This window comes from Cynoglossus semilaevis, chromosome 14, assembly GCF_000523025.1.
Source record: "Cynoglossus semilaevis isolate Cse_v1.0 chromosome 14, Cse_v1.0, whole genome shotgun sequence".
Taxonomy (NCBI): Eukaryota; Metazoa; Chordata; class Actinopteri; order Pleuronectiformes; family Cynoglossidae; genus Cynoglossus; species Cynoglossus semilaevis.
In genome coordinates, this window is record NC_024320.1 from 16,226,377 (window position 1) to 16,243,833 (window position 17,457).

The 17,457-nt window shown below is 42.5% G+C and overlaps 2 protein-coding genes across 6 annotated transcripts in view; both read left to right on the forward strand.

Moving 5' to 3' along the window:
• The first annotated feature begins 430 nt into the window (after positions 1-430).
• LOC103389811 (interphotoreceptor matrix proteoglycan 2-like) lies at positions 431-13,074 on the forward strand. Of its 3 annotated transcripts, none has more exons than XM_025062388.1 (19): positions 431-1,041; positions 1,494-1,660; positions 1,746-1,774; positions 2,828-2,899; positions 3,137-3,192; positions 4,132-5,915; positions 6,007-6,168; positions 6,547-6,605; positions 6,697-6,717; positions 7,229-7,485; positions 7,581-7,645; positions 7,727-7,934; positions 8,030-9,633; positions 9,728-9,947; positions 10,533-10,743; positions 10,829-11,017; positions 11,107-11,293; positions 11,612-11,682; positions 11,866-13,074. In XM_025062388.1, exons 1-19 carry the CDS (start codon positions 888-890, stop codon positions 11,918-11,920), a joined length of 5,571 nt encoding a protein of 1,856 aa, XP_024918156.1. In that variant the 5' UTR covers positions 431-887; the 3' UTR covers positions 11,921-13,074. The 3 variants fall into 3 exon arrangements, with proteins under 3 accessions (XP_024918156.1, XP_024918157.1, XP_024918158.1); XM_025062389.1 differs by having other exon boundaries at positions 7,584-7,645; XM_025062390.1 differs by lacking the exons at positions 431-1,041; positions 1,494-1,660; positions 1,746-1,774 and adding an exon at positions 2,180-2,435.
• A 3,261-nt stretch (positions 13,075-16,335) lies between these two features.
• abi3bpb (ABI family, member 3 (NESH) binding protein b) overlaps positions 16,336-17,457 on the forward strand; it is a 9,178-nt gene continuing 8,056 nt past the window's right edge. For all 3 annotated transcript variants that reach the window (XM_025062422.1, XM_025062423.1, XM_008325394.2), the window contains exon 1: positions 16,336-16,677. In XM_025062422.1, the coding sequence (XP_024918190.1) occupies positions 16,596-16,677 (82 nt within the window). In that variant the 5' untranslated portion in view covers positions 16,336-16,595. The remainder of the gene's footprint in view (positions 16,678-17,457) is intronic.

Below are 17,457 nucleotides of genomic sequence, written 5' to 3' on the forward strand. Positions count from 1 at the left end.
AGTGAGAAGATCTGATGAAGAAAACGGGAATGAAGTCTAGGTGTTTAGTGATGTGGACACTCGGAATTGTGCTGCTTTCAGGGATGAGTAGCATAAGAGCAGCAGGTCAGTTTCACTTTTTGTTTTTTTAATTCTGGAGAAGTTCTTCATTGCACAGAAGCAGCAGAATGTCATCAGCATTTAAGAAAATTAAACTTAAAAACACAAAGTATTTCATCTGTTAATAATTCAGATTAAGTTTCTTTTGTGTTTCGAAGCTCAGGTTATTCTAGATCAGGGGTGCCCAATAAGTAGATCGGGATCTACCAGTAGATCTCAGAGGGAGTGCTGGTAGATCCTGAGCAGTTACATTTAAAGAAACAAACAAAAAGAAATTATAGTTTTAATTCTATTTTAAGATGCTAATCACTAGGACTAAAATAAGGACCATAGAAGTATTGAGTCAGACAGTGTTGTGCCATACAACTACAGCCATTTAATCAAGGTAGTAAATATATATTCATAGTTTTCAATGTAGGTAGATCACTTTAGCCCGGTCATTTGAAAAGGAGCTCTAAAGCTGAGAAAGTGTGGACATCCCTGTTCTAGACTATATTATATTGACTGGCAAATGTGTGTTTTTACTACATGGAACCTTTAGGAACCACAGTATTTGGAACTTATTTCAAAATACATTCTCCAAGTTCTTATAGTTTCTCACTGGGTCTACAAATGTAAACCTATGTCTCTGTAGGGCCATCAAGTCTAAAGTCCTCCTCAGCACTGTCCCAGCTACTCTGAGTAATGTCTATGTTTTGGTGTTTATCAAACATTCATACTGTGACCCTGCAGATCCACCTGGTCACTTGGACTCACAGGATCCTGTTTGGATTGGTGTAGGCCAGTCGATGAAGGATTGGAATCATTTCACTAAAATCCGAAATGGTGCTGCACTATCTCGGACCAAGAGGAATGTCCTGTTTCCCAGCGGTGTGAGACTGTGCAGTCAGGAGACACTGGATAAGGCTGTGGAGAACCATCTCAGATATTTCCACCTCCGAGGTTCCTGCACTTTCTTTTTTTACCTTCATATTGTGACTCCTGTAGAGATGTTGAACTGTAGACAAAGGCAAAAAAAAACAAACAAAAAAAACCATCCCGTCTGATTTACCACAGATCTCTGTTCAAAACCTAAACCACAGTTGTCAGGCCACAAAGTTTCTTTGAAACAGATTTTACTTTGAAAATAAAAAAGTCTTTCTTTATTAATGTACACTAATGTACAATTCCAGTGATATTTTTGAAGGATTTATTTCTTTGAGTTGTGAAGAAAATATGAGATTCCATATTTCTGCCGACAAATTATAGTTTAATTTTAAATTTAGATCATTGATTTTAATCAGGATCCTGTTTATCTGAACAGGACATTGTTGATATGGTTTATTTTGGTCAGGGTCATGTGGAGTTTGTTCAGAATGTTGATTTTGTTGTCTTCGTGTGCTTGTATTGTACAGTTTGTCAAGAGACTGTGTGGGAGGCCTTCAAGATCTTTCTGGACCGGCTCCCAGATCAGGACCAGTATCAGTTCTGGGTTGGTGCCTGTGTGAATGGTTCTGTTAATATGATGGACATCGGCAGCTTCTTCAGCAGGTCGGAGGAGCACAGCACATTCATCAGGAGTGTGAGTTTATATACAATAATGAAACTCACTTTTTTATATATGGTTGATTTAATCTGAACGATTTGTCATATTTTGTGTGTTTTAGAGTGTGGCCTCCATGTCAGGCACTAACAGGTACGTATTATATTACTGTTATCAATAGTTTTGTCATTAATAATTTATTTTTAAATTTAAAAAATGCAAAACAATTAATAACGTAGCAAAAGAGCTAGTAATTTATTTAAACAAATAAAGGTTTTTCTAAAGCATCTCTAAAATGATCTGATGAAAATATGTTAAAGCAGATATGGCAAAAATTTGGCTAAAATGTTCAGAGAAGAAAAGTTTCTAAATACGGGTACATTTCTGTAACAAGGACGTTCGGTACAAATAAACGTTTAAAAAACTATAAATGTATTGAATAATAATAATAATATTTTGATTATATTTTATATTTTAAGCTATAACACTGAGTAAAACGTGTAAGTATTTATATTATATTATATTGTTATGTATTAGTGCTGTTACGATGTATTTGTCCGAATCGTTCGCAACAGGACGTTCGGTACAAATAAACGTTTAACCACACGTTTTAACCATGTCACGGGGAGGAACATTGTTAATGCAAAGACAACTTCCGCCGGAACTCAATTGTGACGGGACGCAATCGGTGCTCGCTGTAATCACTTTAATTAGCAATTAACACGAAAGAGAAACGACACGTTCGCTGCGTTGGCAAGTCAAAAGACATCGGGCCAGAATTCCTCCAGTCCACGCGGATGAGCTTTTTCTTGAAGTACATACAAATTAGTTTTTAAACAAAAACCGACAAAACTGTTTTAACCGAGTTGCCTGTTTTATACCGTACACTTGTTTGTGTAAGTCATGTGTATAAGCTGTATGTTGTCAGTGAATACCGATTATTGCAAAGCTGTTCTTTTTAAATTAATGACTGAAAATATAAATGACGTCACTAGTTGGCTATTGACTAGCCTACCATATAGCGTTATTAAGAAAGCTAGTGAAAAAGGAACATGAATGGTTGGCTAATGTTAAGTCCAAGAAAAACAATGACTGGCAAACTAAAAGTTAGCCAAACATATATGAAAAGAAAAAGTATTGAAGCTGACATCAACATTATTCAGCGTGACACATATAAAATATTGTGTTTTCCATCTCCTGTTGCAGTGAAAATGTCTCCATGACTCCGAGTCCTCCTGATGCTTCTCTTCCTCCTGAAGTTCCTTCCCGTCGTTGCAGGTACAGCACATTTACAGTGTTATGACACAGTTATATCTCTGTATATAGAGATTTGATGAAACTATTTGAAGATGTCCTTTAATATGTTTGCTAAGAACTATTTTTTTACATTGTTAATTAATTTTGAATTAAATTAGAATTCAAAATGATTTTGGTTAATATTTGTTTGCTGATGTCAGAGGTCACAGCAGCTGATTTAATAAAACCGTTGTCTCTTTTTGTGTTTCTGTTCTGCAGCTCAGAGACAGCAACAACTGACCATGTTGGACTAACAGAGATTGCAGCACAGACAGGTCAACAGCACTTGTGTTAAATATTTACCTATAGCCTTTCTCTATTTCCTTGTTTCTTTTTCTTCTTCAGTTCACTTGAGCCATCTTTGATTAAATGCTTTAATCAAAGATGGCTCTCATTGAATTAATTGGTGGTTATTCTGGTATTTTATTACTTTGCTTAAACCATGGCAATTCTTTAGATATACAGTATTTTGGCTCACTATTAACTCTCTCTACCTTTGGGCTACATTTTAATCATCTTTAAGATGCATTTATATTTTATCACATAGTTTAACCTTTTCTAAACTTACCTTTGTAACTTTTCATCTTACATCTTTAAATACATCTTAACATCTTTCTTTTTGCCATGTTTGATGTGACATTTGGCTGTTTTTCTGCTAGCATTTTATCATCTCTTGATCCTCTGCTTATCTCTGGCTGTTTTTTTTAGCTGTTCGTTAACTTTATCTAGAAATTGTAAATACAGCCAAAATATTGCAATTGCAAGTTTTACCCTAAAAACAAAGATTAGTAAAGAAACTCCAAACTATTTCTAGAGACTCAGTAGAGGCCCTAGACATAGCCTGAGACAACAACATAAAAACTGACTTGAACATACAGGTAGATGTTGACTGGGACAAGGACATTGACTTGGACTCAGAAAGTGACTGGGACAAGGACATGGACACTGAGACTCCATATAAAAAGAATCCCTTGTATGTCAGAGGATAAACCTGGTCAGCAACGTCTGCAGTGCCTCCTGATCCTCTGTGCTCCCTCTAGTCTTAGAATAGACTTGTAAGAGGATTTAGTGTCTGGTCAATGGAGGGACAAGTCCAGGTCTAGTCATGTGACTCGTAGTAAAACCTTAACCAATCCCTGAGTCTCCTGGTGTCCTCTGATGCACCTGGACTATGCCACTTTGAAACAAAAGTCTTTTCTTTTTATTCATTTCAGTTTTTGTCCCTGGAACAGAGACCACTTCATCCTCATTACCTACTGGACATTACAGTTCTTCTGATGCCGAACACACTCCTGAGAATACAGAAAAAAAGTTCCCATATACAGAGAAGGAAACTTTTGAACCCGAAGAAATTTTAACTACTCAACAAGTTTTTCCAGAAGGTGAGAAGTCATGGTCAGAAGCTGTGGCTTTGGTTCTTACAAACACCACTCCAGAACCTGGTACTGAGGCCATCAATAAACAGGATTCAGTACATGAAGTAGCTCTAGAACCTGCTCATCAGACATCAGCAGAAGAATTAAAGGAGGAGACAACCATTAACTACACTTTGGGTAGCTATGCAGAAGAAGTTATTTTCAGCCCTGACAAAAGTTTGACTGATGCGATTTCTGAAGAAGCCACCAGTGATTTAACTGAACTGGTCACTGAAGCTACACCAGCTACAGTTGTCTTTACAGAACCAGGATATGATATGCACATAACACCTGGAGAACATCCTCCAGAACCTGCCTTAGGAGTTAGTACAGAATCAGTCCTAACAGATGTCATGCTGACTGTTCCTGGTTTAGAAGACGGACTTCAAATATTCATCAGTGTAAGTCCAGAATACCAGTCTGTCTCAGACACTGAAACCTGGACAGTGGTGACAACCATTGGGGAAAAAGGAAACATGAATGTTGACCACAAAACACAACCCTATGATGTTTCATCTGAGTCTCCTGCAGTAGTGGTCAAGGAGATACCACCGAACACAACTGAAATAAAGACTGAAGAAGTGGAACAGAAACATACCACAGATAGTCCAGAAAAGGTGGTGGAGATAGAAGAAGGGAGGCAGTTTGAGGCCTTAGCAGAACCAACTGAAGGTGGAGAAGAAACACATGTGAAACTTGGAGAGGGAGAAACGAGGAAGGTGAACGAACAAGAATATCCTGTTGAAGAAGAGGAGCTTAGCATCACAGCTGCAGGAGATGGTGATCCTTTAGAAGAAACCTTTCTTGAAGAGATGACAGAAGAAGAAATTTACTTGGAATATCCAGAGGCAGAAGATACTAACATATTTAAGGATGAACCATCTGAATTCATAAAAACAGGAGAAGGACCGCAAGATTCTGAGGTTGAAGTAAGGATCAACGATAAGGACACAACACAGAGTAAGGTAGATGTTTACACCTTTACTCAGTCAGGGCTGATTTTGGAAGATGAGAAGGTTACAACAGAGTTTCCTGCAGAGACTAACCCGCAGTCTCTACCAGAAGATGACAGCGCTCTGTTAGTGGTGGTCCAAAATGAAGGAGGTGTTACGACAGAAGAACCATGGCAAATCCAGAGGGAGGACTCCGATGAGGTCACTGCTGTAACTGTTGTTAGTATTGCTTCACAAAGTTCTGTCCATGAAGAGGTCAACCCAGAACCTGCAACTGATGATGATGGTGCTATGTTAGAAGATCTCCAAGGGAGACCTGATGTCACATCATTAGAACCAGGGGAAATGTGGCAAGAAGTAACAGCGGAAAATCCATCTGAGTTCTCAGAGGAGAAAACCACAGAAACGTTTGGTGCTGTCTTGGCAGAACATTCCCCGTATTTTGACATTAAGGACATCACCTCTGGTCCATCTTTGGAGGTCACAACCAAACACCTAGTGGAGAGCAACAACGGATATTCTCTGGAGCTTCCAGAGAAATTCCCCAGAAAACAGGAAATACCCTTTGACACTGACGGCAGTTTGTTAGAAAACAATGGCTTTGAGTTAAAGGAACAACAGGAGAACTTGGTGAGCAGAAAACTGGGTGACGGCTTTAAAAGACAGTGTATGGTACCAAACTTTAATCAGAGTGATTCTGTGTTCACTGCTGCTCTTTTAGATTGGTAATGAAATCCATGACACGTTGTTGAGGCCCCCCAGGCCTTTGAAGGACCAGGTGGTGGAGATGAAGCTCAGACTGAGGACAGAAACCTTCAGTGGCGCTCTGAGGGACCGCAGCTCATTCCAGTACCAGCACCTGGCTAAGAAGGTCACTCGCAAGGTAAGTTAGACTGAAGCTACAACTATGCTAACAGTGTATTATTTAAGAGACGGTGTTTATAGTTGAGCAGTTATTTTCAGAGGGTGTGTTAACAGATTGACCTTTAAGCAAAATATGAAACATTTTTCGAGACTTAGGTTATCCTGTACTGTTTGTAGTTATACATTTATACAAACAAAGTCTATTGGCAATTTAGACGCCTTTAGATGAAGATAAATGAGCCTCTCTTTTAGAAGTTTCTTCCAGTTGATGTTGTCATTTCTCAATTCTCCTCCTTGCTGTGGTCACTGTGTTTTGAAGTGAGAGCTGAATGTTTTGTTTTTGTATTTGGTTTTGTAGTTGTACCTCTCACACTGTGTGGTGTCTTAATGCCTTTAGGTGGAACAGGCCTTCGAGAAGCTGCCAACCTTCAAAAGCATTAACATTGTGGAGTTCAGGTCAGTAAATAGACCAGTGTGAATACAATGAGGCAGGACAATGAGGCGGGTTAATCATCTCTGATCATTTGTTTATGTTTGTTTTACACAGGCCTCAGAAAGACTTGGAACGGTGAGTGTGAAAGACAAACACACACACACATACACACACTAACACTCTGCTCTAATTTCCAGTTAATGTTCTTAGGAACAACAACAGGTTCTAAGCTGCTTAACTGGATTAGTGAGTCACTGATCGATGCTCACCTGCTGCAAGAATTAGTGAGCTTTTACTCAAAGTTTACTCTCCCTTTACTCCTCCCTATCGAGGTGCCGTCCTTCTCTTCCTTCTCTTTCTCCGTCTGACCATATGGGCTGCTACTGTACCTTTTATTTGGGGTCCAACATAATCAACCCAAACTACCTAACCAACATTATTTAGCCCAAAGTAGCACATTATTTTGACCCTAACCGATATAAATCTGATCCAAACCTTCAGTATCCTGATCAAAATTTCCTCTTGATCAACACTAACAGTATCTGACTCTAAACAAACATTACCTAACCCAAACTAACAGTCTGACCCAAACCAGGCTTATCTGACTTTCATCTGATCAAAATATACTGTTGTTCTGTGGTCCCAGTGGTCTGGTGGTCCTGGTTCTCTACACCCTCACCCTGGAGGTGGACAGCGGTGGCAGCATCCCTAAAGAAATCCTAGACTTCATATTTGTGCAAAACAATCTGGTGGAAGAGAACTTCCACGGTGCCTCTGAGGAGCCCACTGTGGTCTACACCATCACTGACTTCCGTAATTTCATCACTGAGGCTCTGCACAAAGACAACTTCCTGACTAACACCAGTCAGGAAAACCAGAAGGACCAGGTCCAGCTGCAGAACGGTATGTCGCTGACCTCTGGAGGTCATACATAAAAATACAGCTTCATATATGAAATCTAATCTTCTTACCTGACATCCCTCAACACTTCTCCAAAGTAGAACACATCCTCTCTACTGTGAAACCAACAAGTCAAACATCTGATACCTTCAACAACGACATGGTCAGTGTCAAACCACCAGGAAAGACCAATCACTTTCTGGGGTTTTCTATGATATGAATCATTTTAGTATGTGTTTTTTAGGACAATGCCCTAGCGGGGGAGAAACCTCCTGATGCTCCAGTCCATGAGAAGGAACTCTTCATCTATGATCCCTTTGATCTGTGGAAGGATTCTAAAAGTGAAGGACTGAGCGAGAATGACGTCTTCATGTTTGAGGAGAGCACACTTCGTCCACCATCAGACGCTTTTACTGAAAAAACCTTAGAGCTTGAGCAACTGGAGCCAGAGAGTGAGTGAGACTTTCTGGAAATTCTATTAGTATTGGTGGTCTGCATTCTTTATTCTGGATGATAATCTCTGTTTTTTTCTTTTTGTTTACTAAAGAGAAAAATGTGGAAGATGAAGGATTTCTTGTCAACACTTCCGATGGAAAAGCTGCAGGCAGTACTGACTGCTGGAATTCTTGTCCTCCCACAACGCAACCTCAGAAAGACATTCAAGTTCCGATAGACGAAGGATCTGGATCTGGTTTCTCAGGAGATGGTCAGGAATCCAACGTCCAGTCCTGGCAAAGCGTTGAAGACGATGTTAGTGTTGATTTGCTCCCACCCCCTGATCTAGAGGAGACAGATGAGGGCGATGAAGTCCAGGACGAGGACTGGAGGTTTGAGTTGACTCTAACAGATTACAATGAAGATTTGGTTGAAACAGGAGAAGAAATAAAAAAGGATCCACCTTCACAGACAACATTAGGTTCTGACTTTGTAGAATCAGTTCATAATGGAGGCACTGAAGAACCATTATTAATTCAAACTTTGGTCACGCCTCACTTCACGACAACCCCACTCTACCACACCTCGACTGAACGGCCCGCGGTGTCTCCTGAGAAAACTTTCAAGGATGAAATATCAATACAAACATTTGAAGCATCTGGAATCCATGAAGATAACTTCTTAACAGAACCACAGATGATTCTTCAGGAAGTCACAGAGGCTGCTGGACCAGAGAGCTGGACTGACAGGGCTCCTCTGTTTGGAGACTCCACTGATTCTTCAGTCTTTGTACCTGAGGTATCGCCTGAGGCGTTAGAAGTACCAACTGCTGCAGTGTCTCAACCTCCTGATGTGACAGTTTGGTCCAAAGCAGCATTGACTGAGGAGGTTGGAGTTTTAAATTCAGAATCTCCCTCAATTAACACGTCCCCCGTCTCTGTAGAGGCACAAACTGTAACAGTCCAAGAATCCCACATTAATGCGGACACACAGGAGACAACAGAACTCCAGGTGCTCAAAGACGAACCCAAGCTACAGTTGACAGAAACGGCAGAATACCAGGGAGTTGAGGTCTTAGAGGAGCAGCATGTTGGATCCTCTTACCCCTCAACTACAACAACAGCAGTGGTTGAAATGTTGGACGAAGATCTTGTCTTAGATGAAGTCATGGTGGCCGCCACGACAATCACTGTTCCTGTCTCTTTGTCCACAAGCTCAAGCCACAGCAGCAGAGTCTCTCCTGAAGAGGACTCACCGTTTACTCGAGTGTCTGACCTGGAACCAGATGAAGAAGATCTGCTTCAGCATGAGCCTCAAATTCATGAAGATGTTGAAGAGTTTCCAGTGAGAAGTGCAGGTGAAGACTGGTTGGACGATGACCTCCAAACGACCTTCCCACTTCAGGAAGTCATGAACAAAACTGCGGCTCCTGTGATCCACGCCTCTGAGCAGGAGGTTTCCATCAATGGTCTTCCAACCATTAACGTCAGCTTCGATGTGGTCCAAGATGGCATAGTTGACGCTGAAGGTGACAGCAGTGGATTCTCTAGTGGTGCCTATCTGTCAGATCTGGAAGCGATCGCTTTACCAACTAGACCGGGCAGAGCCTTGACAGTCTTCTTCAGCTTGAGGGTAACCAACATGGCCTTCTCCATGGACCTGTTTAACAGGAGCTCCACTGAGTACAGGGCCCTCGAGGAACAATTTATGCACTTGGTATGCTGTGCAACAAACTATTCTTGGTACGTAAATCTATCAAGTGTCTCCAGGATCTCTGATTCTGTATTTCTGTTTGTATTTGTCTTTACAGCTGGTCCCATACCTACAGTCCAACTTGAACAACTTCCAGAACCTGGAGATCCTCAACTTTAGAAATGGCAGCATCGTGGTCAATAGCAGAATGAGGTTTGGCAAGCCAGTTTCTCGAGGTGTCACCAATGTAGTTTACCTAATTCTGGAGGACTTTGCTGACACCGCCTACGAGACCATGAACCTTGCCATCGACAAGTACTCTCTGGATGTTGAGTCAGGTAAAGTTTACTCATTTGTTTGGTTGGGTTTGGGTAATTAAAGAGGTGACCAGGACTTTCCCTGGTCACGAGTAAGGCTGGCTGGTCCTGAGATAGATAGAGCATTTTTATTTATTTATTTTTGTGATCAAGTGTCAGGCTTTCTAGAACATTAGCATCATTATTTTTTTTAGTTCTCGCTCAGGTGGAGTTTTTTTTGGAGCAGGAAACACAGGGAAAGACTCAGGTCTTTAGTTTGCTCCTCCATCAATTGTTTAATCTGTCTGAGCCGCTGACGTTCTGTAATCTGAGGGCGAGCCACTGTGGTCCTCAGTGAAGACAGGCCATTGACCTCAGAGAGACGTCATCCGTCTGTGATTATCACAGTCAGCTGCTCGGTGATTAAGAACTGTGCAGGAATATTTGATAAAAATCCAACATCCTCTACTTCCCTTTTATCTTTGTCTAATGTTTACTTTTAATCTCTGCTTCCTTTCCACATGTGTCCCACAGCGTCCGTTAACATTTCTTTTTCAAATTTCATCTCTCTTTTTTCACAGCCATTCCCTCTGATTTAGTCTGAACTTTCTGTCTGTCTTCTGTCAGGTGACCGGGCAGATCCCTGTAAATTCCAGGCCTGTAATGCCTTTTCACGGTGTTTGGTGAACCGTTGGTCAGGGGAGGCTGAGTGTGTTTGTGACGCTGGCTATGTGAGCGTGGACGGCCTGCCGTGTCAAAGCGTCTGTGACGTCCAACCAAACTTTTGTCTCAATGACGGTAAATGTGATGTCATCCAAGGAAAAGGTGCCATCTGCAGGTCAGAGAAACACAAAGTGAAATAATCCAAACTGAAGGTCGTTTTTTATTCTGTTATTTTTGTTAAATGTGGTTTTGATCCTCAGATGTCGAGTCGGGGAAAACTGGTGGTACCGCGGTGAACATTGTGAAGAGTTTGTCTCTGAGCCTTTGGTGGTTGGCATCGCCATTGCATCTGTGGCTGGGTTCCTCTTGGTGTCATCTAGTATCGTCTTTTTCCTGGTGAGGGCGCTGCGAGAACCGCAGGGTGGTGAAGACTCTGAGGATCCAGTGAGGTGAGAGATGACGACCGTAACTGCCCACTCTGTTAGCTTTCCTCATGTTTGGTTTGATGCAGCTTTCCTGAACTTTTTCCCTCCTTTAGATGCAGGGAGGGATCGTTAATTCACGAGGGTGCCGCCGGTTTCAGCTCCATGTTTGAGACTGACCCAGTCACGGCCCAGTGTTACCGACACTACAGCGATGACCTGGCTCAGCACTACGGTCGCCGTGACTCTGGCCCTAACAAGGACATGAGAGACGTAAACCCACATTGTACACTGTCTGTAGAGGTGAGTCTTTGGCTGAGGTGGACATACACTTCACATTCGCATCACTATCATACACATGACATCACTGCGTCCTTTGACCTGGATTTTGGACCCAAACAAAGACTGAGCAGCAGACACAGTAGTGCAGCCCACTGCTCCTGATTGTTAGACAAACCTGTGTCTTCTTCTCTGTGCATATCTGTGTGTGTATGTACAACTAAATATAAAGCTGCTAATTCTTCTGTTCAATGTTAGCATCATTAGTTGCTTCATTTAGCGTGACTAGCATCAGTGTAGCCACAGCAGTAATAACTCTGTGTTGACCTCTGACCCATATAGGAACGGAACAGGATCCTGGATTTGTGCAGCAGAGACCGTGAATTAGCAGAGTTTGTAAGACAAACGCAAATGTAAGTATGTGAGCCTGTTGCTAAGCAACCAATGACACTTCAGTCCCTTAACAAATTAATTATTGCCGTATTAAGTGTTAATTAATTAAATCTGGAAACAGAAAAACTGTGATTCAAAGGGACAAAAGCAGCAGGACAAAGAGACATGACAACTAGAAAAATCCTTTGTCTGTTTGTCTACAGGATGCTGGACAGACGCAGTGACCTCACAGACGGAGGACCAATCAGTCACCACTGACCATCACTCCCAGCTATCTGTCATTTGTTCTTGGGAAGGAGTCTCCAGTTTTGAAGCTCCAACTTTCTCTGTCTTTGGGCTTTGACCCCAGTTCCTTCACACCCAGTCACCCAGTCACATCCACAGCCCTGCACTTCCTGTTTCCTGCTCTGACTCCACCTACTGGTGCCTTTGCTGCTGTGGGATGTCAACTGCAGAATCTGTGAACTTTTAACATCGTATCACAGTCAGGTGGTCGGTGGAAGAGTGGAACATCTTTAAAAGAAACTGTGGTGTAATATAAATGGACTTTTTACTTCCTGTTACTTCTTTTTCTTTTATTTTTTTTTTTCTTTTACTTTCCTTCATTACATTTATAGTTTTTTTTCTCTTTTACTTTCCTTCATTACATTTATATTTCCTATTCTACAAAGTTCAGAAGTAGGAACTGAAATGAGTTAGAATAAATATTTTATCATTCACTTCATCACTGTAGAAGAAGCCTCCTGGGTGAGAGGTCAAAGGTCTAAAATCCTTCATTTCCTGATACATTTGCTTGTTCCAGTTGTCCAGTCTCCCAGCGACCTGTTTGTGATTCCATCTATTTTTTCTAATCTTTTCTACCCTTTTACTTCCACTCTTCCTAAAGACCATGGTTGTCACTGTCCTAGCTGCTGCAGCCAATGTTTACATTAATGCTTTTGAGCTGCAGCAAAAGAACCGTCTGATCAGATAAGGGTTAACAATATGTCACTGGAAACCGTTTTGACGATGAATTGAACTTTTTCAAACACTGAATTAAACCATTTTAACAGAATTAAAACAACTTTAATACATTAACAATAAAATGAACAATTTTAACACTGCATTAGACTGTTTTGCTTATAATATATATATATACATACATTTGTTAAATATAGTTTGAGATAAAAGTCAAACTGTTTGTCTTTTAAAAGCTTGTTTACACATCTGTTCTGTCTTATTTAATGATACTAGTGTCGTTAAAGTTCAGCTGAACTTTTAATTCTTTAGATTGATGTGTGTGTGTGCGTGTGTGTGTGTGTGTGTGAAGGCATCAGTGAACGTCTGGGTTTTTCTGTATGTTCAATAGAAGAGAGTGTGATTGCAGACTTTTTTTTTTTTCATTTTTCTAAAATAAATTCTTGATTGTTTTTCTACCCACAGCTCATTGTCTCCAGTCTCTCCTTCTGTGAAACACACACGTGCTCTTGAGGAAAAACACACACATTCCTGTGTGAAGGACATGTGCGTTCACAGATGTTTGCAGCGCCAACCTGAGGACGGCAGAGAATTTGGTGAATCAAGGTTTGAGGAACATATTTCAGGTCGTCAGGTTGAAGACGATCGTCTTTTCTTCAGACTCTTCATCTTGTTCACTTCGCTCTTTCTTATGAGTTTGTTCTCATCCACTTTCCCACACCTGACATCGTAGAAGAAAATGGTCTGCTGTTGAGCTTCGTCAGTCATTTGTGATCTGAACGATGGTGAACATGTCTGTTTGAGGTTTGGTGTGATAGACAGGTGTGTTTGACCTCCGCTGACCTCTGGTCCAGACTCATTTCTGCATCATGCCTCTTGTTTCATTTGATTGTTAATAAAGGAAGTTAATCGTAGTCCGGGTCATGAGGTTTTCCCATAGAGGCTCAGAGCAAAGAATTCTGGGAGTTTGACATCACCTCAACCTGTTGGGAGCTGCACTGAGTGGAGTCTGTTTGTTTTTGGAAATTTGGTCAAGCAGAAACCAGTCTTCAGCACTGGGTGTAGAATTTCCCACAATCCTCGGCTGCTGTGAGAGAACAGATTATGTAACAGGAAATGACTGAGTGAACATGATATAACTTACTTCCTGTCCTCGTGAATTATCTAAATATATTGGGAATGAATTAGAATCATCCCATTGACATTAAGGAAAATGTAAGAGAGTTATTTTCTCTATGAGGTTCTGAATGGACAGAATCAGGTACTGCATCATTACAGCTGCATCATGCAAATCATTAGTAACACAAAGAGAGTTGGTGGTCAACAAATAGAAGGTGACGAAGGTCTTACGGCTTCTCTGTGTCCAGATCTTTGTCAAAATACAAACACAGAGCAGAAAAACTGAGCGAGAAAATCAAAAAGGGAAAAGAGAGGAAAAGACAATGGGGATGAAGAAGAATGACATGGAGTGAAGAAAAAGGAAAATCCCCAGGTGTAATGCAGTCAGTGAAGGCATCATCAGAATAGATCTGTCTCTCTTTGTCTCCTCCCTCATTGTGTCTTTCCATGTTTCTGTCTCTCTCCTGCAGTGTTGCTTTAGGAACCCGTGAAGACTTGTTTTCGTTGCTGTTGGTGTGTGTGCATGTGCACGTGTGCATGTGCTCGTGTGTCCATGGTTTTATTTCGGGGGATTTCCTCTCCGAGGAGGTGTTCGCTGACCCTCAGGCCTCAACTTCTGATGTAGGCTGTGTGGAAAATACTAAGTCCTCCTCTCCACTTGCCTGTCCAAACCTGGAGTTCTGTTGTTTGTTTTTTTTTCACATTGGCATTGGCAGCGTCTACACTGCACATCTGCAAACACTTTCACATTAGAGCAGCAGCTGAGAACCAGACCCAAGGTTTCTCCTCCTTAAGTTGCTCTCCACTCTAAGACACTGAGCACTGACATTTGTCTTTATGTGTAGCTCCTTGTTTGTGTTCCTTCTTCTGAATCTCCATGTTTGAGTGTCTTCATCTGAATCTTAAAGGTTACTTCATATGAACTTCCTTGTCTGAATGTCTTCATCTGTACCTCCATGTCCATGTCTCCTTGTCTGAGTGTCTTCATGGACATCTTTCTGATTGAATGTCTCCATTTCTTGTCCATGGTCCTGGTCCCTGAACCCTTGTGTCATGATTTAACTTAGTTTTCCTGTTGCTTCCGAACACAGCATGATCCAGGACAGGAGTCCGTCCAGACACTCCTCCTGTCCCTGAACTGGACATGAAGATGGTGAAGCTCTCCTTAATGAGTGTCCTGAACACCGCAATGGTTGAGAAAAAGCAAAAAAAAAAAAAAAAACACTCAGATCCGTAGGTACAAGATGTTTTGAAATTATTTGGGCTCAGATGGTAAATCAAATCATCAACCTTTTCTAGAAGTTTATTTTACTCTAAGTTTTATATTGTTATCCTGTGACTGTATTTCTATTATTTATTCTGCTAACTGTTTGAGCTGACTTAAGGTGTCGTGTCGTGAGCTTTAGTCTGGAGCTTCAGTTATAGACTAACAACTGCTGTTGTGTTATTGTTCTCCAGTGACCATTACCACTTTACTGATGTGGTGTTTGTTGTTGGACCAGTGTTTGGTCCAAACTGTGGTACAGACTCTAGTCTGGACTTGGACAAGTGGACTTTTGATTTTATGGCATAATTAGCAGCTTGTCAGCAGCAGTTCACAGGATAATGATGGTGGCTGTCTCTGGACCCACGGTCTTGGAAAACAAACTGTCTTCCATCTGTAGGTTTTTCACAGGAGGAGGCGGGTCCTGTTTGATTGACAGGGACATGTTTTAGCTCGTCCACTCCAGATGTCCAATATCTTCATGTCCTCACTTAACAAGGTGCTAGTGTTTTCAACACGTGCCTGTGAGGAGGACGCTTTGAGACACGTGTAAACAGGAAACAGGGAGTTTGTGTCCATTTATTTATTAACTGTATTTATTTACATTCTAAATCAATGATCTTTGTTTGTTTGACGTTGTGCGTTCATGTCGTGTCGGCCTCTGAGTGTGCGCTCCACATTCTACAGTTTACAAGTGTTCCTGGTTGTTTTTCTTTCCTGCAGAAACTTCTGCAGTGGAGGTGCAGGAGGAGGTAAAAACATAGAGAGAGGAGGCGGCAGTGGAGGACGTGTTGGGAGTAGAAACAGAAGGAGGTGAAGGAGCAGCCGCGTGAACAGGAGGAGGAAAAGATGTTGTTGAAGAAAACTGGAAATTGATGTTTAAAGAAGGAGAAGGAGGTGAAACATGAAGGAAGGCAGGAGAGACGGGAGGAGGTGAGGCAGGAGAGACGGGAGGAGGTGAGGCAGGAGAGAGGGGGGGGGGGGGGGGAGGGGGGGGGGGAGGGGAGGCAGGAGAGAGGGGAGGAGGTGAGGCAGGAGAGAGGGGGGGAGGTGAGGCAGGAGAGAGGGGGGGAGGGGAGGCAGGGGAGGGGGGGGGGGGGGGGGGGGGGGGGGGGAGGGGGGGGGGGGGGGGGGGGGGGGGGAGGGGGGGGGGGAGGGGAGGCAGGAGAGAGGGGAGGAGGAGAGGCAGAAGAGAGGGGAGGAGGTGAGGCAGGAGAGAGGGGGGGGGGGGGGGGAGGGGGGGGGGGAGGGGAGGCAGGAGAGAGGGGAGGAGGAGAGGCAGGAGGGAGGGGAGGAGGTGAGGCAGGAGAGAGGGGAGGGGGTGAGGCAGGAGAGAGGGGAGGAGGTGTGAGATTTAAGTCGTTTAGAAATGAAAACAATAAAAGGAGAACAGTAATGTTTCAGAAAAGCGAGGGAGAGTTAGCTCTGCTGTGTGGGAGTAGTCTGTTGATGACATCATCAGCCCCGCCCCCCGCCCTCTGAATATAAGTATATAAATTCTTGCTTCAGCTGGAACTCTTGCTCCTTCTCTTCATCTCCATCTGCAGTTTCTCCATCACCTTCATCCTCTGGGTTTCCTGGACATGCGAGGAGATGACCCGTGTTCTCCTGAGACTCGTCCTGGTTCTCCTGCTGCCGCTGCCGCCACAGATGTCTGGACTCCTGAGCAGCAGAGGTGAGAGATGCTGCTGCTGCTGTGATGTCACGTGACCTCATTTTGTCATCGCTATGATGTCACATTGACACCGGTTTCTGTGTTTTCCTTGTTTATATGTGTTTCCATGTTTCTACACAAATATGTTTTTACAGCTCCTCAGGTTCCACATGAGGTTAGAGCTCTTTCCTTACAGCAACAAGGTCATAGGTTCAATTCCCACTGGTAACTGATCTTTCTGTATGTACTTTGTGTGTTGTCCCACTGTCTGTGTGGTTTTTGGTTTTTGTTTTTTTTTGTTTCCACTGTCCAGAAACGTACAGAGTCAGGTTAACTGTTCACTCTTAATTGACCGTGGTGTGAATGTGATTGTGAATGGTTTTTTTTGGCTCTGGACTGGACTGGACTGGAGAACTGTCCAGGGCCCAGCCCACCGTCACCCCTGACCTCTGGGGTGGGCTCCAGGTTTCCCACCACTCAAAAAAGATGAAGCTGTTGAACATGAAGGGTTTTATTGTTTCATGTTCTACAGGGAACAGTGGAGGTACATTGTACATGGTACTGTTTTTATGGTTCCACATGTTCTCCATGAATCTGTGTTTATAGTTCCACGTGTTCTCTATAAGACTGTGTTTACGGTTCCACATATTCTACATGAAACTGTGTTTATAGAGTCCCAGGTTCTTCAAGCAACTATTGACATCGGTTCAAATGTGCTACATGAACAGGTTTTATAGTTACAGATGTTGTAGAGCAGGGGTCTCCAACTCATTCTCACTGTGGGGGGGGGGGGGGGGGGGG